Raw genomic sequence first — 27048 nt, forward strand, 5'->3', positions numbered from 1 at the left:
GGCGCGGGCCGAGGGATGTGCTGGCCGCCACTTCCCGCAGCCCCCATTGGCCTGGAGCGGCAAACTACTGCCAGTGGGAGCCGCGATCGGCCGAACCTGCAGACGCGGCAGATAAACAAACCAGACCGGACCGTCAGGGGCTTTCCCTGCACAGGTGGCGGACTGGCTTTGAGAAGCACTGCTCTATGCCATTATCTAAATCATTGATTAAGACATTGAACAGAACTGGACCCAGAACTGATCCCTGCAGGACCCCACTCGTTATGCCCTTCCAGCATGACTGTGAACCACTGATAACTACTCTCTGGGAACGATTTTCCAACCAGTTATGCACTCACCTTATAGTAGCTCCATCTAGGTTGTATTTCCCTAGTTTGTTTATGAGAAGGTCATGCGAGACCGTATCAAAAGCCTTACTAAAGTCAAGATATACCACATCTACTGCTTTCCCTTTATCCATAAGGCTTGTTACCTTGTCAAAGAAAGCGATCAGGTTGGTTTGACACTACTTGTTCTTGATAAATCCATGCTGTCTGGTGTCTGTATTACATATGCATATGAAATACAATTTCATTTCCAGAAGCTAGAACTGGAAGGGAGAAGGGACATTTTAGGTGAAGTCCAATGTTTAGCCCAGGTAATTACTTATATAATTGTTACCTAATGTCTTTAAAATGTTTTCCTTGATGTTTCAGTCGCTGCTCTCAGCATTGGTTCCAGTGTCAAGCTGATATTGTGAGGAAATTTTTTTTCCTCCTGTCTAAACCTGCTCTCATGTAAGTTACAGCCTCACTGTAAAATTTTCTGTCAATGTGTTTGAGCCATGACGTTACTTGGATGTCCAGCTTGTATAAACTGCCTAAATACTTAAGTGTTTTTGAAGTGTTCCATCCAGAAAAACTTAACAAATACTATACTGGAACAGACAGTTTGCTCACACAGAGGTTCTTTAGCAGTGGCCTCTACCTGATATTTCAGAGGGGATCTTATGAAGTGCCTATCTTCTTGTGCCTAGCCTCCATATAAAAGGGGGGTGTTTCTTCCTGGTCCTTGCAGCTGATCATGTTATGTTCCTAATCAGGTTTGAATACCCTTATATTATTTTGGTTTGCATAGCTGCAAATGTTGACTATTCATTCCTCTTTAAAATCTAACCACTTTGTGTGATCTCTTGTTATAGTCCTTTCCACTGGGGATACTTTTGTGGTTAAGGCATCAGACTAGGAAGCAATTCCATTCTGCATACTGTTTCTGGCTCTGCCACAGACTGATTCCAGTGAAGTTATTTAATCTATGTAATAGTTCCCAATCTGTGCAAACTGGTTTTAATTTGGAAAGCAATCAAGACATCACATAAGTTGTGAACATTTCTGCTTGCCCAGTGCACATGAGCCATCTCTGATAGCTTTCCTTCTTAAAACCTGTATTTTTCTCATCTAATCTTTTTGTTGCCTGTATCTTATTTGCACAGTGGAATTTTCAGAAAAGTGAATGGAAGTATTTTGATAATGGTTAAATACAATGGACTCTACCACAAGATCTGCTAGTGAGTCTAAAATGAAATGACCAGAGTTTAAATTCATATGAATTTTTAAGACTCCTGAGTATTTTTAATATGGCCTACTGACAATGTCTGATGGCAGTGTGTGAATCAGGGTGATAATTTGATACTCATTTGGCAATGTCCTAATAGATGTTTGATCAGTTATTCTAAGTGTTCTAAAATAGCATAGCATAAATACCAGCTGAATGTAATTATACTTGCTGCATAATTTTTCTTCAGTGTATAGGGATAAGTCTTCTAAAAATGGATTGCTATTGTCTCAGGTTGTGGAAAGGCTCTTGTATCTTTTATTTGGTAAGGTGGCATGGCAGAAGTAGCTTAATATGATCTTTGTTAGTAAAACATATTGAATTTAATGCGTGATGGTGTTCAAGTTGTGTTGCTTGTTAGACATCTACTTTCCCTGGAGGATATATAGAGAATGATAGGGCTACGAGGGGACTTGAATAAGAGTACTCTGAGGAATGGAAATCCAGAATTAACTTTAATTTTGAATTTTGCAAATTTGACTTAAAAAAAAAATAGTTCTAATGTTCTTCCTCATGTTACTTTAGTTTTAGGAATGTGGGAAGCCATGATCCTTTTTTTAGCTCTGGAAAACAAATAAGATACAGCAGTCTTTTTTTGGCAGTTTCCTATAGATTACGCAAATTTAGTTTTGTATTGGAGAATTTGTAGGCTATGTGGACTGGATATTGGGGCTTTGCTTAAGTAACTTTTGTCAACTCTATGCCAAAAGTAGCATAAATCAGCTTTATTGTCTCCCTGAGATCTTTCTTGCTATTCTCCACTAATGACTCTTTTTGTAGATTCCTAGAATAGATGGAATAAATTCTTATTCCAAAATGAGTACACAAAATGCACTGGCCAAATGACTCTGAAATATCATTCATTTTTATAAGTGTTGTTGGAATATGAGTAGGCCTCTGGTTTTTAATGAAGCCACAATCTTCATTGTTCACTTAGTCAAATGGCCAAAACATTAATTTCCTTCATTAGGTGCTCTGCTCCTATTTGAATTTATGGGAACTTGGTCATGGACTTCAGTGGGACCAGAGTAAGATTTTTCATACAGTAACACAGGTGTTGTACTAACCTCAAAGCAGGCATTTTCTCCTAATAAGTGTACTGTAAATGCTTGTGGAGATAGGTCATGAATATTGTAAATGTAGTAACAGGTAACATTTAAATTCTAGTGCATTACAAAAAGACCAAAGGTGTGAACATACATCAACCTGCACTGTGGTCAGGCTACTGATGCATAACCTATATTTGAAATCGGCGCTGCTCTTGGTGAATAAACTGGCTTTCCACTAGATAGTAGAGTGAATTCTACTACCTTTTGAAGTAGAAACATATACACTTTAGCAGTAGGGTAGTAAGAGTTTTGATTTCAGCCTATGGATTGTGATATGTAGACTAAGTATTGTAAAGATTCAGTTTCCCTGTAATTATTAACAGTTTATAAGTAAAACTAAGCTGTTTGGATGCTTTAACGGTGTTTCCATATTGCCAAACCTTTGAGGGTTTTTTTAAACTTATCAGCAGAATTCCTGGTTTACTAATGCTTGTTTTGATAAGAATTTTCACCCTCAAATTACTGTTATGCTCCATCTTAATTCTGGTTTAATGACGCTTTCTTAGAACATCAACATGTGTGATTTGGTGGTATTTTCCCATTTGTACAGTACACAATTAAGGCTTATAAGTAAGTCTTGCTACGACTTTTTGACAATGTCTTGCTGCATTCTTGATTTCCTTAGTAGCTATTCTTGTGTCCGTCCCAAAAATAAATTGACTAGAAGCAGCATTGTGGAAGTTAGTGGTTGAGTGAAAAGTGGGAAGAGACTATATTTTTGTAAATATCTGTTAGTGGTAAAGATTGAAAGTCCTCCCCTCTGATTTATATGATAAGTCTTTGGAAACTGATAAGACTTTAGTCATTTCCCCCAGAAATTCAAGTAAGATTTTATTGTATTCAGTAGCACTGCAGTGTCTTGCAATCTGTTTCTTTAATCAGATTTTACAGAACTGTCATTGGTCATCACTGATAGACTTATTCTTCCCACATCCTCTACCTCAGAAAGACCCAACACCTTCAAATAGACTCACTCACAGGAGTAAAGTTGAGCACAAGTGTTTTCAGGATTGAGGTCTACCAGTTCAAAGAATCAAAGGGCGTAGTGTAGAGTTTCCATTTATGTCATTGTGGCCTCTAAACTTCTCTTCACAATTCCGTCTACCTTCTTGTATCAGGCTGCAAAGTGGGGCCACTGCAGTGCAGGGCAGCTGTCTTTCTGGTTGTGGAGAACTTTAGCTCAAAATATTTAAGAATTTACCTAAGTCTATAAAAGGGAAATGTTATGAGAATTTAGCTAAATTCCTTAAATGCACCACTGAGGAACTATTACTTTGTTTGTTTTTCTTAAGGTTGAGAGGAAGACTACAGAGCATACAGTATTTGTTGTAGTAGTTTTAAATGTCTTGCTGTTCACCTTAAAATGAAATGTGATCTGAGCAGCTGACAGTATTTGTAAAGTAGTTAAGATGCTATTCAATAATGCTGTTTAATTGCTAAAACACATAAAAATTTCCCAATTCAGTGAAATGGGGACTTGATTAACTTAAAAGCATTTCCTGGTACACATACAATTAGGAATATCTAAGAATAAACCTGTTAAATGAATACCCTCTGTTTAACAAATGTGAAAATATGGCCAACTTGTTAAGTGCAGCCATAAGCAGTTCTCTGGATTTTATGTAAAGAATAATACACAATCCAGAAATGTTAATGGAAAAAACTTTCATGTAATCGTATGTAATCTGAGGTGTTGGTCTCCCTTTAGTATTCCTCTTTACTTAAACCTTCACTATGCTGTTACCTCTCTAGATTCCTTTATTAGAAACTAAAAGAACCTCAACTCAACACCCTACATTATATGTGTAATAAAACAATTGCAATTAACCGATGGTATTATATAACTTGAGCTGATATAAATTAAAACACACATTACCCAGTATAACTTATTTGCAGATACACATGATGCATAGTGGTGGTTATAATATATCTTTTACATCCTGGTTAAATATATACAGAATTTTGTAGTAGTTGATGAGAACACTCAGAACAGGAATTGTTTTATGAACTAAAAAAGCATGTGGATATGTCACACCAATAGCTGATATACTATGCTAGTAATTCCTCAGTTTCTTTTGTAACAGTGGCTGATGATTATATGGAATTGTAATATAGAGACAATCACATTAAATGATTACTATGAAAACCTTGTTACTGCATCTCATTAGTGAAAAGCAAATTGTATTCTGCAGACATTGTAATATCACATCCATCACTCTGGTATCAGACTTCCAAAAAGCTCAAACTTGGTAACATGACCTACTAACATCAGGACTTTTAAAGCCATCTTTAAACTGACTGAAAGGATTTCATACTGAGGAAGACAGCAGTTTTCAGATACTGGGGAAATATACATTTCCTTTAAAAGAAAGTTCATTAAAACTAGTTATGGTTGTTTGGGTGGGTGTCTACCCATACAAATCCTTACCTTAACTGGACATTTCCTCTATTTTATCATCCTTTAACATACCTTAATTCCCATACATCACATTCATCACTTTCACTGGCAGACTCTGCCCTTCTATAAAGTCTCATTCACCTTTGTTACAAACAGTAACAATACAATACACCTCTACCCAGATATAACGCGACCCGATATAACACGGTAAAGCAGCACTCTGGGGGGGGTGGGGCCGTGCACTCCGGTGGATCAAAGCAAGTTCGATATAACACGGTTTCACCTATAACGCGGTAAGATTTTTTTTTTTTGCTCCTGAGGACAGTGTTATATCCAGGTAGAGATGTACATATGACACTTTCCTTATGCTTATACTAGATTGCAAAACCTTAACTCTGACTTCAGCAGCATCAACATACATGTCTGTTAGACATGTGTATGGTGTGTTTTCCCATAGGTAAGTATGAGGTCTGAGTCTTGCAATGAAAGTGGTGGATCTGGTGTGTGGGAATTAGGGTCTGTTAAAGGACACCTAAAATGGGTGTTTCCTTTTATTTTAAGGGGGACTATATGTTGTTGTTTTTCTGTTTGGACACTACCTACACAAAGGGATCCTGGTCCATGACTAGGGAACTTTGATGCTATGGGAATATGTTCTTATGTTCTTAATATATTTAATACAAGACTGCCATTAATCTGTGTCTCAGTTCTTTATAGTGGAGGCTACGCAGAAGTATCTCCCTTTTTTTAAAGGATAGCAAAGCCTAATCTTTCTGGGAACAGTATGGCTAAGTGGATGAGACTTGATTCTGTCAAGGTAGAGACCTGGGTTTTACTCCCAGCTTTGCCGGAAAAGTGATTGTTGTGTGCCTTCTCTGAGCCTAGTTACCATATCTGTTAAGGTGGGGTGAGAAGGGGATGAAACTGGAAGTCTTGCTCTGTCATAAAAACTGAAGTATACTTAACACCACTCCAACCTGACTCTCTAATCTAGTTTAAAAATAATTGGCTTCTGTTCTTATTTTTTGCCAAAGTTCTAATAACTTCAGCAAATTTATAAAACATTTATAGTACAAGTGTGCAAAGACCAGAATTAGGATAAACACAAATACAAGGGGAGGGGCATACAATCTAAGACAGAAACAGTGGAAGGGATGATCTCTCCCTTTTGGCAGACAAATAAAGTGACAAACTGACAGTTTTATTGCATGCTTTGGGATTTTGTTTAATTTTTAATTGAAGGTAGGGCGATAGGAAATGGCAGGAACAGGATTATCAAGGGCTAAACTTTCCTTTAAATGGTATTTATGAATGGTTGTAGAAGTGGAGAATTCCATAACTATTGGAGTAAAATTAGGATTCTTCTTGCCCCCAGTTTGGATCTTTGGACTGTATTGATGTAATCTTGGCTTTATTTTCTTTTGACTTTAAGTGGATGAGACTGATCTCCTCCCAACTACTTAACTTTGTCTTCCCCCAAAAAGCTGATTACATCTTTCCTCTTGTTCTTCATTCAGGCAGTTGCAGTACATCATTCCAAGCCAAGATGTTTTTGATGTTTGTTTGCATGGGAAATATTACTCAGTGGCATTGCAAGACTGTCTCTCTATAGTGATCATATTAGCTGTACTTTTCCTTAAGATCAACCTGGTTCTGTCTACATTTATATTTGGAGGAATTGCAATATTTGGCATTTTTAAAGCCGTTCAAAGCCTTTGACAAACTAATCAGTCCCTACAACATCCTGTGAGGTACATTTATTCATCTTTATAATAATGCTGTGTATATAAACTGAAGCAGCAATAATTTATGCCTTCACTGCAAGAGAGCATCCTCTATGCTCTCTTGCAATCTGTATGATACATGCATATAGGTGTTTAAAAGCCTTCAAAACTCCATTTAGCATATCTGTTTGTATGAAAGGTGCTACCCAAACACTGATATTGAAGCAGATTTGGTTTCTTAAAGCTGATCTTTAAATAAAGGAACATAGGTTTCTGATTTTTCCCAAGTCCTCTGAATTGGAGGTGGGCAGACAAGTTCAGTTAAAGTAAACCAGTTTGAACCTATTCTCAAGCTTAAATTAGGACCTCACTGTTCCCATATGTGCCCTACTACCCCCATCTTGATACTTCTGCCTTTGGAGATCTTGCGGGGCTTGGCAGGATCTGTTCACATTTTTTTGAATGAGTCTTGCTTCTGAAAGTAGGGGGATGCATAGCATTCTGTAGGAGAGCTTCTGAACACCTTGTTAGGGTGGGTAAAAACCATACATTCCTCCAATTTGGGTAAGATCTCAAATAGCCATCTCCTGCTGCCTCATGGTATTCAGCAAATCTTCCCTCTCAATATTAGACATAAAATGAGGCTCAAATCCAGCAATAAAGTCACATAATGACAGGTTATATAAGTGAGCTTGTGTGCTTTAGCAGCTTAACCTGACAGGCACATTCCTGAGACATGAGCGGTGAGGTAATATCTTTCATTAGACCATATTCTGTTGGTGAAAGATGTGCTTTTGAGCTTACACAGAGATCTTATATCCATGGATATAAACTGGCCGTCAGGAAGTTTAGACTTGAAATTAGATGAAGGTTTCTAACCATCAGAGGAGTGAAGTTCTGGAACAGCCTTCCAAGGGGAGCAGTGGGGGCAAAAGACGTATCTGGCTTCAAGACTAAGCTTGATAAGTTTATGGAAGGGATGGTATGATGGGATAGCCTAATTTTGTCAATTAATTGATCTTTGACTATTAGCAGTAAATATGCCCAATGGCCTGTGATGGGATGTTAGATGGGGTGGGATCTGAGTTACTACAGAGAATTCTTTCCTGGGTGTCTGGCTGGTGAGTCTTGCCCACATGCTCAGGGTTTAGCCATATTTGGGGTCGGGAAGGAATTTTCCTCCAGAGCAGATCGGCAGAGGCTCTCGGGGGTTTTCGCCTTCCTCTGCAGTGTCAGGCAAGGGTCACTTGCTGGAGGATTCTCTGCCCCTTGAAGTCTTTAAACCATGATTTTAGGACTTCAGTAGCTCAGACATAGGTTAGGGGTTTGATACAGGAATGAGTGGGTGAGATTCTGTGGCCTGCGTTGTGCAGGAGGTCAGACTAGACTATCATAATGGTCCCTTCTGACCTTAAAGTCTGATTCTATGATCTTCTTCAGGTCACAGATTCCCAGCATTTGACTCAAGTTAGTATACAGGTTTTGACTTTTAGAGAATCTTTCCCTTGGAGTCTTGATAACAAGTTTCTCCAGAACAAGCTGCAGGAATTTCAGAACTAAGGAGCCTATCTCCTACTGAGTGATACAGTTAGCAAAGCTCAGACTTATTTACTGTTGATAGGTAGCCTAGCCAATATTTCCCTTCCTTTAGTTCTGATCTCTTACTTCAAGAACACCCACACTTCCTCTAAACCACACTTCAGTTCCCTAGGAGTCGGTTGATCTCTAAGATAGATACTCCTGAGGACATTCTGCTCCAAAAAAATTATAAATTCTGCAAGTTTTATTGGTCAATAAATAAATGCAGAGGCTCCAGCATGGCAGTGGCGAGCACAGGCCTCTAGTTGCACAAAGGTGAAAAATCACTCTGCAGCCTCCCTAACCCCCCCCCCCCACCACCCTTGGGACACGGACTAGTGGTGAGGCTGCACCTGACCCTGACACAGCACAAGGCCTGGGCCTGCCCCCGAAAAACCCTGGAGCTCTGCCCATCTGTACCAGATGGAGGGCAGGCAGGATCCAAGTGTGGAGGGGCTCAGTATGGGGGGGATCCAGGTGTGGGGTGAGAGGATTCTGTGTGGGACAATCTGGGTGCGGGCAGCTCAGTGGGGGGTATAGGTGTGGGGGGATCTGGATGCACAGAGGCTTGTGGGGGGGGGAGGGGTTCCAGTTGCAGAGGCAATGGGACTCTGCAGGGGCTTTCAGGTGAAGGTGGTTGGGGCTCAGCAGAGGGGTCTGCGTGTGGGGGGTCTCAGCAGGGGGGTCTGGGTGCTGGGGGAGTGGGGCTTGGTGGGGTGGAGGTCTGGGTGCAGCTAGTTGGGGGTCAGTGGTGTGGATGTCTGGATGTTGGAGCTCAGAGTGGTGCAGTGGGGTGGGGCTTGGCAGGGTGGGGGTTTGAGTGCAGGGAGCTCAGTGGGGGGTGCTCTGGGTGCAGGAGTGGGCATCCAGAGGCAGGGGGTCTGGGTGCAGGGAGGCTCCAGATGTAGGGGTTGAGGTTCTGTGGGGTGGGGTTCAGATATGGAGGTCTTGGGGAGGGGGGTTCTGAGTGTATGGGGTGAGGCTTGGTGGGGGACATCCAGATGCATGGGAGTTGGGTGGATGAGGGAGCAGCTCCCTATACAGTGACCTCTCCCCCTGCAGTTGAGGAGTGATGGGTTCAGGAAGCAGGGCTTCCTGCAGCTGTGGGAGGTTTCTGGGGGTGGTTCTGACACAGCCCCAGCCACTCATTGCAGGGGAGGAAGTCCCATCCTCTCCCTTCAGCCCAGCCAGAATTAGCAGCTGATCCCGGCTCAGGGTAGGAGCCACTGGCTGTGGTGATTTACCTTTCCACTGGCTGCTCCGGGTGCCTGAAACAATGTACCTGTGCAGCTAGGAAGTGGTGTGTGACTGCTCCTGCAGCTTCCCTTTGCTTCCCTGTCAGAGAGTCACTTTTCTGCAGGGAAGCAAAGAAATCTGTGGGAGACATGAATTCTGCACCTGCACAGTGGCACAGAATTCCCCCAGGAGTAGATGGAGGATGAGCTCAAACCTTAGGTGCTCAGATACATAGCAAAAGGTCCAACATAAGAACCTACCTAGATGGATTACTTGAAGAGTGTGCAATTCTTGTTTCCTGCATCCACTCTACATTGGACTCCCATTTTGGCTCCTTTGCCATCCAGAGATATAACCTCAGACTGGCAGGTCCAAAGAAGGGCAGGTAAGAAGGAAGAGAAAAGATGAGAATAATATATTGGCTATAGCCTTTGAAATATGACTGAAGGAAAATGTAGAATTAAACTGCAGGATACACTCATACCATACATGGGCCACAGGCCTATTAATGAGTTTCCCTGGAGGGGCAACAGTAGGGTATATATGAAGGAACCACTTTTCTCCTCCGGACCATTTTTCCTTAAAAAAAAGATGGGACTAGTGAGGCAGTTCCACTCACCCTCTCTAGGACTTACCAAAAATGCCAGGTATATGCCTTTTCTTGGAGTCCTGCTGCCACAAAAGAATATTTGTTGATTTTTCTCTCTTTAATCTCATTTCTTGTTGCTGATCATGTTACATTTACTGAATGAAAACTCACCTCACTATGTGAGCTAGCCATTATCTGGCAGGCAATTAGCATGCTCTTTTACACGCTGCCTGTTCCTTCTGCGTGATTTCTAAGTCCTGAGTAGTAAGCACAGCTTTGGCAGTGTGATATGGGTTGTGACAGATACCCATTTCCATACTGGGCTAAGATCACCAAAATATCACTTGAAACCATTTTTCCATGTCTCCAGGGCTGACTAGTTTGTTTCTTCCATAGGGGAAAGCAATATTTTAAGTTCACATCCATGCTATCGTTGTTCTTGTTCTCATGTTTTGCTACAGATATTAAAAACTATATATAAGGCCTTGGTCTTGTTATTAAATGCTTTTCTTACGTATGATGTTCTTTAATGAGTTTTCAGTGAGGTGAAATGGCAAAACAGTAAGCAGTAAAAACTTACCTTGAATATGTTTCCATTTATAGCAAGTAGGCTATTACATGAGATAAATACATAAAAGCACAGAAGAAAAGGGAAAATGGAAACATGATAAAAGTGCAGAAGATTCTTACAATTCTATTAGCTATTTTGGTTTTGTAAGCCTAAATATGGACCTAAAATTAGTGCTGACAAAGCCCTACAAGAGGGTCCAGTTTTAAAGTTCAGAGAATGAATTCAACTACTGTTTGTGTCTGGTGTTGATTCAAGTAATAAAGTATTAACAGAATGCAGTTTAACTCTGCTTCACTAGGTGGAGCCTCTAGGGTCCAAATAGATAAAGCTATTTTTGACTTCATTGATGTTGATAAGTACAATAATATCCTTGTGAAAATGAATCTGGAATTAAAATAAAATTTTAATTCTATGCTGCCAATTCTAAACTGCTTTGAGCATCAATGTTTTCTAATTTGTATATTTTGCTAATAATGTTCTTTGCAAGTCCTGTTAGTAGACACTGTAAATTAATAAAAATCAATTGCTGGAAGGATACCATTTATTTATACTTGTGAGCCTTAAGATACTAAGTGTTTAATTGCTGCAGAATGCATGGGAAGATGGTAAAAAGGGTAATCTGGAGAAATCATGGGCTGCATTATGCTGTTTTCATAAACTGGTTTGCCTAGTTTTGTGTGTTCTGTAAGAGTTTTGTTGCTCTTCACCTTTCATATCAGGATCTCTGTCTTACAAAAGCTGGGGAAACATTAGCCATCTGTAAAATGAGGATAAACTGAGGTACATCAAAGTTAAGCGATTTGTCCAAAGCTGCAGTCAAGAGTTGAGCATTGAACGCAGGTCTTCAGTTTTCCAGTTCAGTTCTCTAACCACTAGACTGTACTCTTGAGTTCAGCAATTTCTGCAACTAGTGAACTTCTGCAATGAAATATGCTCATTTAGTAGATCACTGTTTACATGCAAGATTCCTTTTAATGCTAGCCCAACTGACAACAAAATGAAGTTCATAAGTTCTAGCATATTGACTTGATTTTGTGTTTTTGGGCTAGACAGGATTCCTGTGGCTGAAATCTCAAAGCTTTTAATGTAATGTTTGACTTGCAAAGCAAGTAAAAGGTTTGAGGCTGACACGAAATAACTTTGGAATTTTTAGACATGCACTTTAACCTGCTGTGAAAGCACTGAATTTACTTGATCACTGAATAGTAACGTTGTAGTTCAGAAGAAATTGTAATTTGCTTTTCTTGCAGTTTGAAGTCTAATTGAAAGAGGAAGATGGCAAGGCAGCTTTGCATTTTACTTTAGCAACTTTCCCCCCCTCAGTTTAACTGTAAGTAACTTGTATATCTTTACATTTTGGTAGAATTAAAGGCAGTGAATGAACATTGAATTTTACGTTTGTGTGCAAAAACAATTCAGAATTAGTGACTAGTACTATTAAGCCTTTGTTTAAACAATTACTACTTACACTTCTAAAATAGAATTTAGCCCTTATTATAGATGTGGGGCTGACATCTTTGGAGAATGAAGTCACATCCACAGAAGAGCTACAATACAGACATTGTCAGAATAGGCTTCTCCGTAGTGTCCTGTCAGTGTGCTGTACTGTTTGCTTGGATGATGCACTTCTGGGGGGGAAGTAGGTTGGCTCAGACACTCTACCTTGCAGTTTTGACCTTTCTTGAGGCTAAGGTGCTAATTTGTGTGAGTTATGACTGCAGCTTTTTTAATGTGGATGGTTCAGACTGGACTGAAAATGCTGGTTTATTCCATGTAGGCTACTTAACTGTAGTCTGATAGTAACAACTGACTTGAGTGGGGCTGGATTTGAGGAACTTCAGTAGGGAATGGCTCCACATGGAATTACCAATTCCTCAAACTGGGGTTTCCCAAACTTTTTCGTTATGTGGACCACATCTCATGGGTCATCTACCCTTTCATTCATGATAGCTTCGCACTGCTGTGATCATTAGAGGAATCACTTATATGGAATATTGTATTTGCAGCTGTTAATGATTCATCATAACCATACGACTGACTGACAAGTCCTGTGTGGACCCCTAATGGTAACCATTGCCTGGAACAATATAGACGATTCAAACATATTTTTAAACTAAACTCATTGGCTTTTAGAACTAAGGTAACTGAAATCCCAATAAACTTGAATGCACTCAAGTTTTTAACAGGGAGCATTGGGTTGATTAAAGAATTATGGTGGTGTTCCTAACTAATTCAGTTAGCTTTTCCTGATTAAGGAAAAGTGGAGCTCTTCAATGATATTTAAGGATGTTTATTGAAATAACTTGTTAGCACAATTTTCTCATTAGGTAACACGGCTTAAAATAACAAGAACAGCATAAGATGTTTTGGCTCTGTTAATCTTAGAAATTTGTAATGATCTAACATTGTCCTAACTAGGACTGCAATATTAAAGCTTGAATCACTTTTTTTCTGTAGGGAAACTTTTTTGAGCGCCTAGAGCCACGCCGAAATGTGGCCAGCTTTGCTTTTGTGGGTGGACTCCATAGTGTTAATACATTGCTTTTTGAAACTAAATTTCTTTTCATGGCTATAATGGACTTTTCTGATTTAAATAAATTGGTTTGAGGTAAGTTTATAGATACTAAACTTGGCATAAATGTTTAAAATTACTCTAAATACGAAGATAATTATACTGGTGTTCTAGGGTTCTCAACAATTTTTTTTGGTGGCCTCAGAGTGTGGCCACCAACTCTTGCTGGTGGCTGCGCTGACAATTTTTCCTAGAACACTTAATTTTAGGAAAAACAAATAAATATGCATATATACATGTCCAAATCATTGTAATTTATTTATGTAGGGTTTTTTCAGACTCATTAATAAAAATGTACAGTGATCTCTATTCTTTACTGGATCTAAACAGAATAGAAACACTAAGTGTTTTGCATGTTCTTGTCTTTTGTTGTTGTTTTGTTGTTTTCTTTTTTGGTGGTGGGTTTTTTTATATTTTTTTAAACTTGCTAGATAGTAAGTCTGCTGCTGTGAAAAGTGCTATTTGTATGTTTGTTAATATCACTTTTCACAGCCGACTTACTCAGCCCCAGCAAGCCCTTGGACAAATTAAGCCCTGGATGGAGAGGTGGGCAGGGAGGTCGCAGGGCCCAGGGATGATGGCGTGGGTGGTGAGCCTGGGACAAGAGCCTGCTACCGCGTGGATGGAGCCCGAAGTCCTGTGGCTGAAGCCTGCCTGCCCCGCCCCCAGGAAAGTGGAGAATTCACCAGCTGCCTGCACCTCCAGCATTTGTCTTTCCAGAGGGGGGCGGGGAGACTGTGGCTGCAAGAAAAGCCCCTGGTGGCCACATTTGAGAAACACTGTAAGACTGGCTGTATGTGTGATCTGCTGTGTGAAAATTCAGATGCTTAACTTGTTTATATTTATTGCAAATATACTTTGCAGTTGTATAAAGCCTCCAATTTGATATTCCAAAGTACATATGTAATGTAATGCATGTCGGTAAAAATGGGGAAATTGAAACGCCAAGATTAAATAACTTGCCCACAGTCACACTTCAAGTATAGAACCTACTCCAGACTTTTTCCTGTTCTTAACTACAAATTGATCCTTCCCTCTGTTATCAAAAAGCAAGTTAAAGAATTATAGGGTCAGACTTCTGATAAATAATTTTAGAAATCTTGGGTCTTACAGGTGGGAGATAAATGTAGAAAAATAGCATTAAATTTAAAGTTCTGACATGGAGCTCTACCAACTTGGAATGGTTGTAACGTAAATTTATAGGCAACAGTGACAGCTGAGACAAGCATTTGGCACACTGGAGCCTTGCTAGCTTGCTTGCTTTTGCAGCTCAGTCACTGCAATGAGACAGTAACATCCCCATTGAATCTTTATTACCCTCATTGTCTCCTGAAATGACCTGGATTTGGAGGCCACAGTATCAGCGGGAAGGAAGAGTCTTGCATACAAAAACTCCTGGTGAACTTACTAGTCAATGTGACTGCAGTACTGATCTGTCTCCCTGCTTGCCTCAGTATCCAAAGATGAGACTGAAGGACTTTCTTCTAATCATCTTTTGATGGAGGTGGATGCTTCTCTGGTAAAGGATATCTCCATGCTTCAAGCATAGGTGTTATGTTGGGCTTCCCTTACCAAGTCCTCTGCACTAACCAGCCTTTACACCTAAGAAAAGGGCAAGTAAAATCTTTCCCAGTCAAGTTCCATCAGCATCTGCATAGTAGAAGTTTTCATTAAATACATTTATATCCCTTATGGCTCAATTATAAGAGTGTAGCCAATGCAGTGTTGCCTTCCAGAGCCTGAAGACAAACTGCTAGTGCTCTGCTGCTCAGCTTTACCAAGCTGCAACAAAGTGAGAATTTACCAGTCTTGTCAATTTTCCCAGCTGCTACTAGGACCTTATGGCCAGTAATCGTTGAAGCTAACAACCAAGTCAATTTCACTCAGCTTTTTCCCCAGCAGCAAAAGTGAGCCTAGGAATCAAAAGACCTTAGGTATGGTGTTGTGTAGCAGAGCTGCTAAAAGGCTCTACATTGGGAGGTGGGGAAGATGGGGATTCCCTTGTAAGAATTTTTACCCCTCACCTTTCCCATAACTGGAGCAGAGGTTTGTTTTTCACCAGATGTTGCTCCTAATTGTTGGAGGACCCAATCTTCTGGATCACTCTTTACTTAATAGGTTTAGTCCTATGGCTTCTGGATATCTAGTCCAGTATTGAAGTGGTTCAGGGAACAAAGGAAAGACTGATAGGAAAAGTTAGCAAACGGAAGTGTGGTGCAAATGAGATCTCTTGGGGGGAGTCAGGGAACACAGTGTAGATGAGTAATATAAGGAAGGTAGGGAAGAAAGGAAAAGAGGAAACACCGACAACCGTGTGGGCAAAGACACAATGATCCATTACAGGGAAGAGGCGGAAAGATGGTAGAACAAACACAAGGTTACTTAACTTTATTTTATTAAACACCGAACATGCTAAACAGTGTACAACAGTTAAATTGCAAAGGATGTGGCTTTGAGCACACGAATTCACAGAATTACAATGCCTGTGTAGACAAGAGGGCTTGTCTACATGGAGACACTCAGGAAAATTTATCAGAATGAACTAAAGGTGTGAATTCAAAGTGGATTAGTTTAAACTGCATTAAATCCCTGTGTGGGTGCTGTCATTCAGAATTAAAGTAGCCTTAATTTGGTTTAGCTTAATTCACTTTGGAAGCAATCTTTGCTTTCGATCAGGCTTTTTTCAAATTGTAAAACTTCCCCACTGCACAACTCAATGTATATTGATTTGAAATGTGGTACTTAGCAAAAGAAACATGGTTTATGAAATTGTACAATTTCCCAGTCCAGCCTCCCCAGCCTCTGAGGAAGGGCTGCCTATCAGCTACTGCTAAACCTGAAAATCTGAAGGCTGCCTTAAAACATGTGGCTGTTTGTCATCCAACAGATGAAATGGAAGTTGTCTGTTTAAATTACACTTGAATGAAAGATCTCAGTGAGTGGGATGGAAATTTTCCTTGTGGTTCTAATTGTTTGATGTGTTTGCTATAAACTGGTATTATTGGGTAAGCTGTATTTCACATGATTTGTTCATGCCAACCTGTCAATGTGAGGAATTCTACATATGTCAAAATAGGTAGTTTTCGGCAGTGTGACTTCAAGGAAAATTTCTTCTTCAGTCTACTATTCTCCTTGACAGACCTTGACTTGTCAGCCATCTTTGTTCTGCATTTTTCAGATGTGGCCCAAGTTTTCTTCTGGTGGACAACTTGGATAAGGGTTAGGCTTGCCGGTAGTCTAGATATTCTCTGGCTGAGGAAGTGGTCCACTGCAGAAAATAGTATAAGCCTCTTGCATTCCTTCAGTGGTAGAGCTTCAAGGAAGTTCTTGGACTAGGCCTCTGATTGTTTTGGATCAGTCTCCTTTGCTTTTTTTCTGAGAAGTCTAGCTCAGGGTTTTCCCAAGTAGTCCTTCCCTAACCCACTTATGGGAGTAGACTTGTGTTGTGTTGTATTCTAGGATCTAGGTTTATTTCAAAATGACTATTTCGTTCCCCACTGTTAGAGGTCTCAGGATCATTTTATCTTTGATTTTTAGCTGTGGTTCTTGTTGACTTTTAGCCAAACTTCCAGCCAGTCCCTCTGAGATTGGAGAGGGTACTGAGAGCAAGAGAAAAATTAACATCTGTGGTACTTGCTCATAAATTCCTTCCTGTGCATGTCAGTCCTCAGGTAAAGTTATTGTCAGAGGCATTTTACCTGCTTTACTTGATTTCGGCGCTACTATTTTTATCAAGAGATTTTGAGAGGATCTCACTACTTATGTGTCAGAGGTACAAGGTGGTTCTGGATCCAGAGGCACTACACAGAAAAGACTAACCCTGTGGGTATCTTTGGGTAGTTTCCTTGATATCCTTTTGGTGAATCTGCCGCATACTGTATATATTTGTTCTCACATAGCATCTTAACATAATCCCATACCTTTCTCTTGGGCTGCTTCCAACAACTTTGGGAATTCTGGGAAACAGGATAACCTTAAGTCACACTCTTTAGAAGATGCAAAATACATGACAAACACTTCAGTTTATTTGTAGAATATAACTATCCCACTAAATACCTTTTCCACTGGTTTGAGTGGGCCTGCTGATCAAAATCTACAAAAACAACCTCTGCTATCCCTTTTCCTCTTGTAATTTGCAGGTGGCGACAGACAAGGTTGCAGGAAAGCTGAGTTCTACTCTCTCATGGGTGAAGAACACTGTATCGCATACTGTCAGTCAAATGGCCAGTCAGGTGGCAAGTCCATCTGCCTCATTACACACTACATCCTCCTCTACCACTCTTTCTACTCCAGCACTATCACCATCCTCACCAACACGGTTGAGTCCAGATGATTTAGAATTATTGGCTAAACTAGAGGAACAGAACAGGTGAGTGGAGGAAATGTGGCTTTTATATTTTGCTCTTGAAATTGTAAAATGAGAACTAAAATAGACTTATTAAAATTATAGCAGAGAGCCCATTAAAAGTGTTTTTCCTGGACCAATATTTGACTCAATTTAAAACTGCTAGCTGCAAGGAAAAGAATGTGCATTTTAAATATTCTTAATCTGAGATTTTAAAAAAGCATCTGCTTTTTCAGAACCTCTACAACATTATTTGTTACCTTTTCTAGCTTTATAGAAATCATTAAACATTGTTTCTAGAATTGTACTAACAACTGATGCTGGAGCCCATGAGATTCTGGGCTACAGTTTAAAGAGGGAGTCTCAAGTCCTGATGCTTTCACCTAACCTGTTCCTTGGTTTGTGATATACTAATGCTGGCTTTTAAACCTATATGAAAGGATGCAGACTTGTGACTCCTGAACAGTCTAGTTTTATCCTTCTCTGCTCATTGGGGGCTTGTCCAGAAAAGCCCCCAATGAGCCTGGATACAAAGATTTTTAAATGGTGATCAGTAGCACCTCAGACCTCTAGTTGTCCAATTACCTGGTTTTAGTCAGGCCTTTTGGTAAACCTTTCTCTAAGCAGTTTATCTCATGAACTGTGAATTATGGTCAGAGGTCCAGACCCTCTGTTACAGTAAAGTTGACATTTTAAGAACATGCTTTTTATTTAATTCCATAAAACAGCACTTGGGGTAAAGACATGGGCATTTAAAGTCTGAATAAATTAATTTAGCAAACAGTTTTCAGACAGCTTTCAAAACTTTCCATAAATGGAATAATCTTATCCCCCTCATATCTTGTTTTTACAGGTTGGATTGGAGTATTTCTCCTTGTCTCTTGAAAACAGGCCATTTTTATTTTAGCTGTAGAGAAGCTTATATACATTTCACTAGAACTCCATTATTGGTTATGACACACTCAATAGGCGATAAGGAGTCCTGTTGCTTATCTTCCTTTAAACAGGTCACCCCAAGCCTGCTTTTTCACATCAGGATTACACTTTTTCAAGGAGAGAGTTGATGCACCTATCTTGGAAGCTGTTGTGTATTGTGTCACAACTCTTTGAATCTGCTACTTTTTTTTAAACTATAACTGCTCTTTGGAAGTAAAGAATTGAACTCTGAACCCAGGAAGCCATACTTGTTTCTGCTCACCAGACAAATTGCCGCTGGTGATATCTTTAAATTCAGATTTTCTTGTCTGTGTGGGAAAGAAACTGGCCTACACATGAAGATGGGGATATAGGTGAATTAAACAGTTCAGGCTATAGTGTAAGAACCCAAAGGAGAAGTGACACAAGGAAACTTAAACTTCCTGCAACCAAATTATATGGTTTTAACCTCTTAAGTTAGCAAAACTATCTACTTTTTATTGAAGGCCTCCTAAGAAATATATTGGAATGGTGCAGTCCAAAGGATCTGTTTGTGGATAGTCAATCATTGATAGGGTTTTACATGAATCTAAGCAGTTTGTGTTCTGTGTTTAGTGACTACTTACAATATAAAGAAACTACATGTTACAAATCTGAGGGCAATGGATTCAGTAAGGTAAGGTTCAAATTATAATAGAAATGTAGTAGAATTTCTTAGAAACTGAGGAAAAATAAAACCTGGATTGTCAAAACCTTAGGTTTTGCAATCTTAAAATGTTTGTTCTGTGCTTTAAAAGTACATATAGGTCTTCTCTCTGATGGTATTTGGAGTCTGATCGTGTTTAGCATGGTGCATGTTGAGAAAAGCAGTTCTGTAGTGGTATGTGGTAGTTTAGGCTTGTAGAGGTTTAAATATGCATTTTTGTGTGTACACAATACAATTGGCTAGTGATTCTGTTCATCTCGGCTTTGAGTTTTTCTTGTGAAAATGAGACTTTTTGTTTCCATTAATTGGGGCTACATTCAGATTTAAACTTCTGGGACCATTGGGGTTAAAGGCACACACTACTATTTAAGCCTTTTGTTCAAAAGCTGAAAATAATAAAACTGCAAAGATCGCACTTGTAAGATGTTGCTTTTTATGGATTAAATCACATTCTGATACATGCTTTGTTTACTCATTATTTAGGATTTTTTTATAAATGCTAATGGGCAGGAGCAGAGAAGGGGAAAGACAATGTAAATATCTGAATTAAATGTTTGTTCTAGCTGAGAACCTGAATGTGTAGGTGCACTGAGATTTATGCACATACATGGTCAGTACTGTGCAGAAGTTTATAATTTCCTGAAAAAAATTAACGACTCAGCCTCACCAATATGGTGGTTGGATGCTACTTTTTAGCACAGGGACATCAGAATTTACTTGACTCATGTCTTTGCTTTCATAGCAGCCCCCCTTTCCTACAAATAGAGCCCAGTGCTAAGAGAAAATGGAACATAGTACACAGTCTGCTAGACTTCAAAGTGTAGTCTGATATCTTGCTTCCTACTCAATACCTAGACAGAAGTAAATGGATTTTTTTTTTATTACATGGATGAATCCAAGCTCAATAGTTAGTCTCTCTGTCTGGAGGGGCACAGAGGAATAAGGGCCCAGCTACACTAGAGAGTTTACAGCAGTGCGGCTGCATTAGTGCAGGTGCGCCGGTGTAAGCTCCCTAATGTAGGCACTGTAAGCCAATAGGAGAGAGCTTTCCTGTTGGCTTAACTACAACTGCTCACAGGGTTGGAGTAGTTATGTCACTTCACTTACAATTTTTATTACAAAAACATAGTAAGTAAAACAGTATGAATGAATGGATTTGTTGGATACATTCTATGAAGAGAGGGTGGAAGAGTTGTCTCCTTTGCATCATTATTGATAATCAAATTGTTTAATCTAATATGGTTAGTACTGTAACTAGCTTTGTATGTTGCAGACTGTTGGAGACAGACAGCAAATCCTTGCGTTCAGTAAATGGCTCAAGAAGAAACAGTGGCTCCTCCCTTGTGTCTAGTTCATCAGCTTCTAGCAACCTCAGCCATCTCGAAGAAGACTCCTGGATTCTTTGGGGAAGAATTGTAAATGAATGGGAAGATGTACGCAAAAAGAAAGAAAAGCAAATTAAGGTATTAGTCAGTATTGTAGGACACTTTTGTAGTGCAATGCAACTGGTGCTGTTTGGTTTATTCTCCAATTGGTCTTCCATGTTTTTTGGAAAATAAGTGATAGAAACAAGGGCTGTTGATTAATTGCAGTTAACTCATGCAATTTAATTCAAAAAAGTTAATGGCAATGTTAAACAATAGAATACCAATTGAAACTTATTAAATATTTTTTGATGTTTTTCTACATTTTCAAATATATCGATTTCAATTACAACACAGAATGCAAAGTGTACAGTGCTCACTTTATATTTTGATTACAAATATTTGCACTGTAAAATGATAAACAAAAGAAATAGTATTTTTCAATTCACCTCATACAAGTACTGTAGTGCAATCTCTTTATCATGAAAGTGAAACTTACAAATGTAGTTTGCTGTTACATAACTGCACTCAAAAACAAAACAGTGTAAAACTTTAGAGCTTACAAGTCCACTCAGTCCTATTTCTTGTTCATCTAATTGTGAAGAGAAACAAGTTTGTTTACGTTTATGGGAGATAATGCTGCCTACTGCTTAATTACAATGTCGCATGAAAGTGAGAACAGGCGTTCGCATGGCACTGTTGTAGCTGGCGACGCAAGATATTTACGTGCCAGATGCGCTAAAGATTCATATGCCTCTTCGTGCTTCGGCCATCGTTCCAGAGGACATGCTTCCATGCTGATGATGCTCGTTTAAAAAAAAAAAAAAAAAGCATTAATTAAATTTTGTGACTGAACTCCTTGGGGAGAATTGTATGTTTCCTCCTCTGTTTTACCCGCATTCTGCTATATATTTCATGTTATAGCAGTCTCGGATGATGACCCAATACATGTTGTTCATTTTAAGAACACTTTCACTGCAAATTTGACAAAATGCAAAAGATACCAATGTGAGATTTCTAAAGATAGCTACAGCACTCAACCCAAGATTTAAGAATCTGAAGTGCTTTCCAAAAGCTGAGGGATGAGGTGTGGAGGATGCGTTCAGAAGTCTTAAAAGAACAACACTCCAATGCAGAAACTGCAGAACCCAAACCACCAAAAAAGAAAATCAACCTTCTGCTGGTGGCATCTGACTCAGATGATGAAAATGAACATGCATCGGTCCACGCTACTTTGGATCGTTATCGAGTAGAACCAGTCATCATGTATGTATGTCCTCTGGAATGGTGGGTGAAGCATCAAGGGACATGTGAACCTTTAGCGCATCTGGCATGTAAATATTTTGCAACTCTGACTACAACAGTGCCATGCAAATGCCTGTTCTCACTTTCAGGTGACACTGTAAACAAGAAGTGGGCAGCATTATCTTCTGCAAATGTAAACAAACTTGTTTGTCTGAGCAATTGGCTGAACAAGAAGTAGGACTGATTGGACTTGTAGGCTCTAAAGTTTTACATTTTTATTTTTGAATGCAGGTTTTTTTGTACATAATTCTACGTTTGTAAGTTCAACTTTCATGATCATGAGAGATTGCACTACAGTATTTGTATTAAGAGAGTTGAAATACTATTTCTTTTGTTTTTAGTGCAAATATTTGTAATAAAAAATAAATACAAAATGAGCACTGTACACTTTGTATTCTGTGTTGTAATTGAAATCAATATCTGAAAATGTAGAAAACATCCAAAAGTATTTAAATAAATGGTGTTCCATTGTTTAACAGTGTGATTAATCACGATTAATTTTTTAATCTCTTGACAGCCCTAATAGAAACTTCTAACTGAATCTTTTCATTCTGAACATCAATCCTATTTATGAGCTAGCAGACTTGTATGCCCCGTCTGTCTTTATGTAATGCCAGATATATTTAGTATGTCCAGAATATCGAACATTTTTAATGAAATCTGCCATTGGAAATGCATTGCAAACTAGGAAAGTTTCCTCAATCTTATTTCTGAAGACAGAATATACTTCATGTTCAGAGCCTGTGCTACTTATGTAAGGGCATGTGACAGAGCATCGTTTGTGCAGATGTGGATATTTCAGATCTCACCCAACATCTGTCAAAAAAGACTAGAAAGCCCACCTGTCTGGGGCAAGTAGGAATCTTTTTTCCTGGCAAGTGCAAGCAGTTTTGCAGACTTAAAATTAGGTTTCTAGCACCTTATTGGTGCAAATATAACTTCTAACTATGACCAGCATAAACCAATGCAGTGTTGTCTTCCCAGGGAGAACTGACCAGAGTCTTGTCAGTTTTGCTGCTGCTGTACAGAGCCCTGTGTGCAGTAGTGAAACTGACAAGAATCAGGTCAGTTTTATTCCACTGATGTTTGATCTCTGCTGCACAGCGCTGTGTGCTGGAGCTCTTCAGTGGGGAGGAGAACTCACAGGGGGTCTGTGGGAGGGATAGAATAGCTTGAGATGCCTTACCACTAGTATCCGTGCAGCAGCCAAAAGGACAAGAGGAGAGGAAGAGAGGATGGCTTCCCTCTTTTCTAACAGTCAGAATATTTGGGGGGAAGGAGGGATCTATTAATGTCTGTTTAATAGATAACTGATGCTCAGGGGTCCTTACTTTGTAGGGTTCAGGGAGAGCATCCTTCCCTTTCCCAGTGGCTTGGAGTGGGGTGGGTGGGAGGAAAATAATTTATTAACTAGTCTTTGGTCTGTGACAGTTGGATCTGGCCAGAAATTGATATGGAAGATGGCAATTAGGCTTAGTTCTGCTAGATGTTGAATAACTTCCAAGCCCCATGTAAGTGGTTGGGTGTTTGTGTAAAGTGGGGAGCAGAGATGGAGAGAAATTAAAGAGTGGTGGGGTGTGTGTGTGTGTGTGTGTGTAATTTCTTTGGTGAGACAGCTGTGAAGAGAGAACATAACATGAAAAGTGAGAAAGATTTGAGGTCAGGGAAAAGAGGAAACAGACTGTTTCTGCTCTCACAGCAAAGACAGCTTGTGAAAAGGCACCCATAATAGATCATGGAAAGAAAGTGATTTGAAGTCAAGAGGAGGGAAGACCAGACAAAAGCAAGAGAATGTAGTAAGTAGGGCATCTGAGTAGGATTCAGTGAAAATATTTGCGTGTCACATACTCTAATGTCAAATGGTTTTTGTGGTATTTTCACCAATTATAAAACTAGTCAAAATACTGTTTCTGGGAACATAGTCAACAAATTTAATGAGTGTTAGTGGAATATCTTTTCAATGAGTTTTTTCTTTTGCTGTTTAGCCAGCTCTAGTAGTAAGTTACACTTTTAAAACTAATAAGGTGGATTGACAATTTTACAATTAAATACAGTGTAGAACAGTATGCAACAGCTTCCCATTAATGCCAGTGGGCATGGCTTTGGCTGAAGAGATGTCTTCAGATTTGGCTACAAAGGCTGCCCTTGGGCTTGTAGACTTGGGGAATTTTTTGAAGCTCTGAACATAAACATATGGTAAATTTATTTTTCAGGCAGGTTGATGTATGTTCTATCCTTGGCACTTTCATCCACCTCAAAGCATGGACCTGGAGGTAATTCTGAAAGGTGACCTTAGGGGTTCTACCTTTCGATACCCCTAGCATGCATAAAGAATGATGCTGTGCCTGTTACCAAGTGCAGTATTTTCCTGGCATATAGCCCAGGTACCACTACTGTTTCTTTAGGTGTGTAGGAAGAGTTAATCTTTGTTACCTATGTAGGTATGCTCTACAAGGTAACTTAATTCAGTGGGGATGGGGAGTTAACCCTCCTCTGCCACATTGAGTGTGAGGTGTAGGGGATTGAGGATGGTGCATTGTTGGGAAGCAATACCTGGAGGCAGCTTTTGAGAGTTTAGGGGCACAGTTATCACATGGGAGCAGGGATGGGAGGGCATGTCATAAAGGGCTTTTATGAGTTGATGGGAGCATAGCTGGCTCAGGGAGTTAAAGCTCTGCTCCCTGAATCAGCAAGGGATCATCAGTAGAGCTACTGAGATACTCCTAAAGTGGAGCTCCAGAGGGGCCTTGCTCCCTTAGGGAGATTAAAGGGCTGAGTTCACTGCTATAGAGCTACAGAACAGCTCCTGCTGTAGTGAAGGTTCTTTGTTAATTACATTCCTTTCCTTGTTGACTTCACCAAGAAACTGTGTAATTGTTTTTTAAATTGTTACTTTTTAAACGCTGTCCTTGCCCTTGCAAACTCCCAGAAGAGACAATCCTGAGAATGATTTTATGTATTTGTCTTTTTTTTGACAAATAGAGAGGCAGTCTTCGAAAACTTTAACATGAAGCTAACTTGAAGGTCTTGAAATTAAAAGTACCTACTCAACTTTCATAAGACTTGGACAAATGATAATTGCCAAGACTTATCCCTTAAATTAATAGAGCGTTACCCGCAAGGGTGTTTGAAATAGCATTGTAATGAGGTCCTGGTTTCAACCTTAACTATGGAGAGGTTTCTACTTCTCCATAATTCTTCTTTAATAAACTTACAGCAATGATAGCTACCAGTTTTTTTTTCCTTTTTCAGCATTTTGATATTTTCTTAGTGAAAGGATTACTTAAGTAAAAGAAGGTTATCCTGTTTCAAGAACTTACCCAGAACAAATGATTAGATGAAGTGCTAGAAAATGCATAGGAAAGGAACTATGTTGCATTGTTGAGGGAATGGCTCTGTGGTTGGTGGTTGTCCCCATGATTCTTAAACTTCCTGAGCTGTACCTTTTCTTAAAATCTTTATCAAGCAATCAAACCCCTTATCGCTCAGTCTTTCTTGACAGATCTGTAAATACAAGTACAATAATCGAGCACCCTTGGAATGAGACAGAATATATAAGTAAGTTGTTAGGGGCCCCAAGAATCTCTTCCTGGTACACCAATTTATTCAGGAGAGGCTTGTATTGTGTAATAGCTGTCTGTAGCTTTTGAGAGTTTATATATGTCCCATAACATGGAATCAAAAAAAGTCAGAGAACCTGAACATATTACCCTCTTGGTATGCCTTTGTCTCTGAATTCATGTTCAAATAGCTTTAAAAAAAATATTTGAAGCACTGACATCAGTGAAATTAAGCAAAAAAATCAAGAATTTCTGGTAGATATTGTCTCTAGCCAAGCAGACCCTTATCTGAATAATATAGGAGTAGGACTTTTGTTGTACCATATTAACATTGTAGCCTAACATGCCTAAAATAATAAGTTTGGCAAATATCACTATTGGCTAATACTATGTAACCATTTTGTTAGTTATTAATTACACATTTCAAATTTTAGCTCATTGGGGATTTATTCCAACCAAAGATTTCTCATTTCTGAATCAAAGGTTACAAATGTAACAAAGGGTGTTGTCTCTTAAAGGCATTTTTTTGTGGAACATTAAAATACTGTAACTGCGTCAGTTAAGTTCTGGTGCATAGTAGCCATGTGGTGGTTGGTGCTTGAAAGTATGTGCAACTGCTTAGATACTCAGAAAATAGGTACCCTGATTTGATAGACCACTGAATGTAATTACTTACCCTGAAAATTACCCCTGAAAATACACTTATAAAGATTTTAGTGTTTAAGTTGCATAGTAATCATATTCCTGGCATCATCTTGGTCAACGCTCCTTTCTTTTGCTACTAAGTGAAAACAAAGCTGAGTTTAGTTGCATCACCATTTAAACACCCATCTCTCAAGCACATATTGTGGACTATGTAATTGTTTGTTTTAGAACATACTTTTCCTTTGTAAACCAACTTAAGTCATGAGAAATTTCCTTCACAAAAGAGATTTAAAATATAATTTCATTGTAGTTTGTTTTAGAAATGTACATATTTATACTGTAGGAAGCATTAATGAGTTTCCTTTCCTTTTTCTTATGCTTTAGGAGCTTGTTCGAAAAGGGATACCCCATCATTTTAGAGCAATAGTTTGGCAGCTTTTATGCACTGCTCAAAGCATGCCAATAAAGGATCAATATTCAGAGCTTTTGAAAATGACTTCTCCTTGTGAAAAACTGATAAGAAGGGACATTGCTAGAACATATCCTGAACATGATTTTTTTAAAGAAAAAGACAGTTTTGGGCAGGAGGTTTTATTTAATGTTATGAAGGTAAGTTAATGATGGTTCTTTTCCAATATTGTATATTCAAACACTGATGGAGGCTTTAAAAATAACATACCCATGTTGCAGCATTTTTAAGAGCCTCTAGTCTTTGGCAATAGAACTTTCAAGGCTGTAACTTAGTATAAAAATTGTTTTACCTCTTGATAGCACAGTTTCAAAGATGGCTTGCAGATATTTGTATGTTTAGCTATAGGAATAACTTCACTTTATCAGC

The 27048-nt window shown here is 39.2% G+C and overlaps 1 protein-coding gene across 4 annotated transcripts in view; it reads left to right on the forward strand.

The window, feature by feature from the left end:
- Window positions 1–27048, forward strand: part of LOC112109873 (ecotropic viral integration site 5 protein) — a 129792-nt gene that overhangs the window by 4921 nt on the left and 97823 nt on the right. The window contains exons 1-4 of one of the 4 annotated variants that reach the window (XM_024204590.1): window positions 12056–12128; window positions 17510–17739; window positions 20610–20799; window positions 26595–26819. In XM_024204590.1, the coding sequence (XP_024060358.1) occupies window positions 17591–17739; window positions 20610–20799; window positions 26595–26819 (564 nt within the window). In that variant the 5' untranslated portion in view covers window positions 12056–12128; window positions 17510–17590. Of the gene's footprint in view, window positions 1–12055; window positions 12129–17509; window positions 17740–19091; window positions 19307–20609; window positions 20800–26594; window positions 26820–27048 lie in introns of those variants that run through there. The other 3 variants (XM_024204588.3, XM_024204586.1, XM_024204587.3) reach the window with 3 other exon arrangements.

The sequence above is a fragment of the Terrapene carolina genome, unplaced genomic scaffold (assembly GCF_002925995.2).
Source record: "Terrapene carolina triunguis isolate 2854851 unplaced genomic scaffold, T_m_triunguis-2.0 Scaffold210, whole genome shotgun sequence".
Taxonomy (NCBI): Eukaryota; Metazoa; Chordata; order Testudines; family Emydidae; genus Terrapene; species Terrapene triunguis.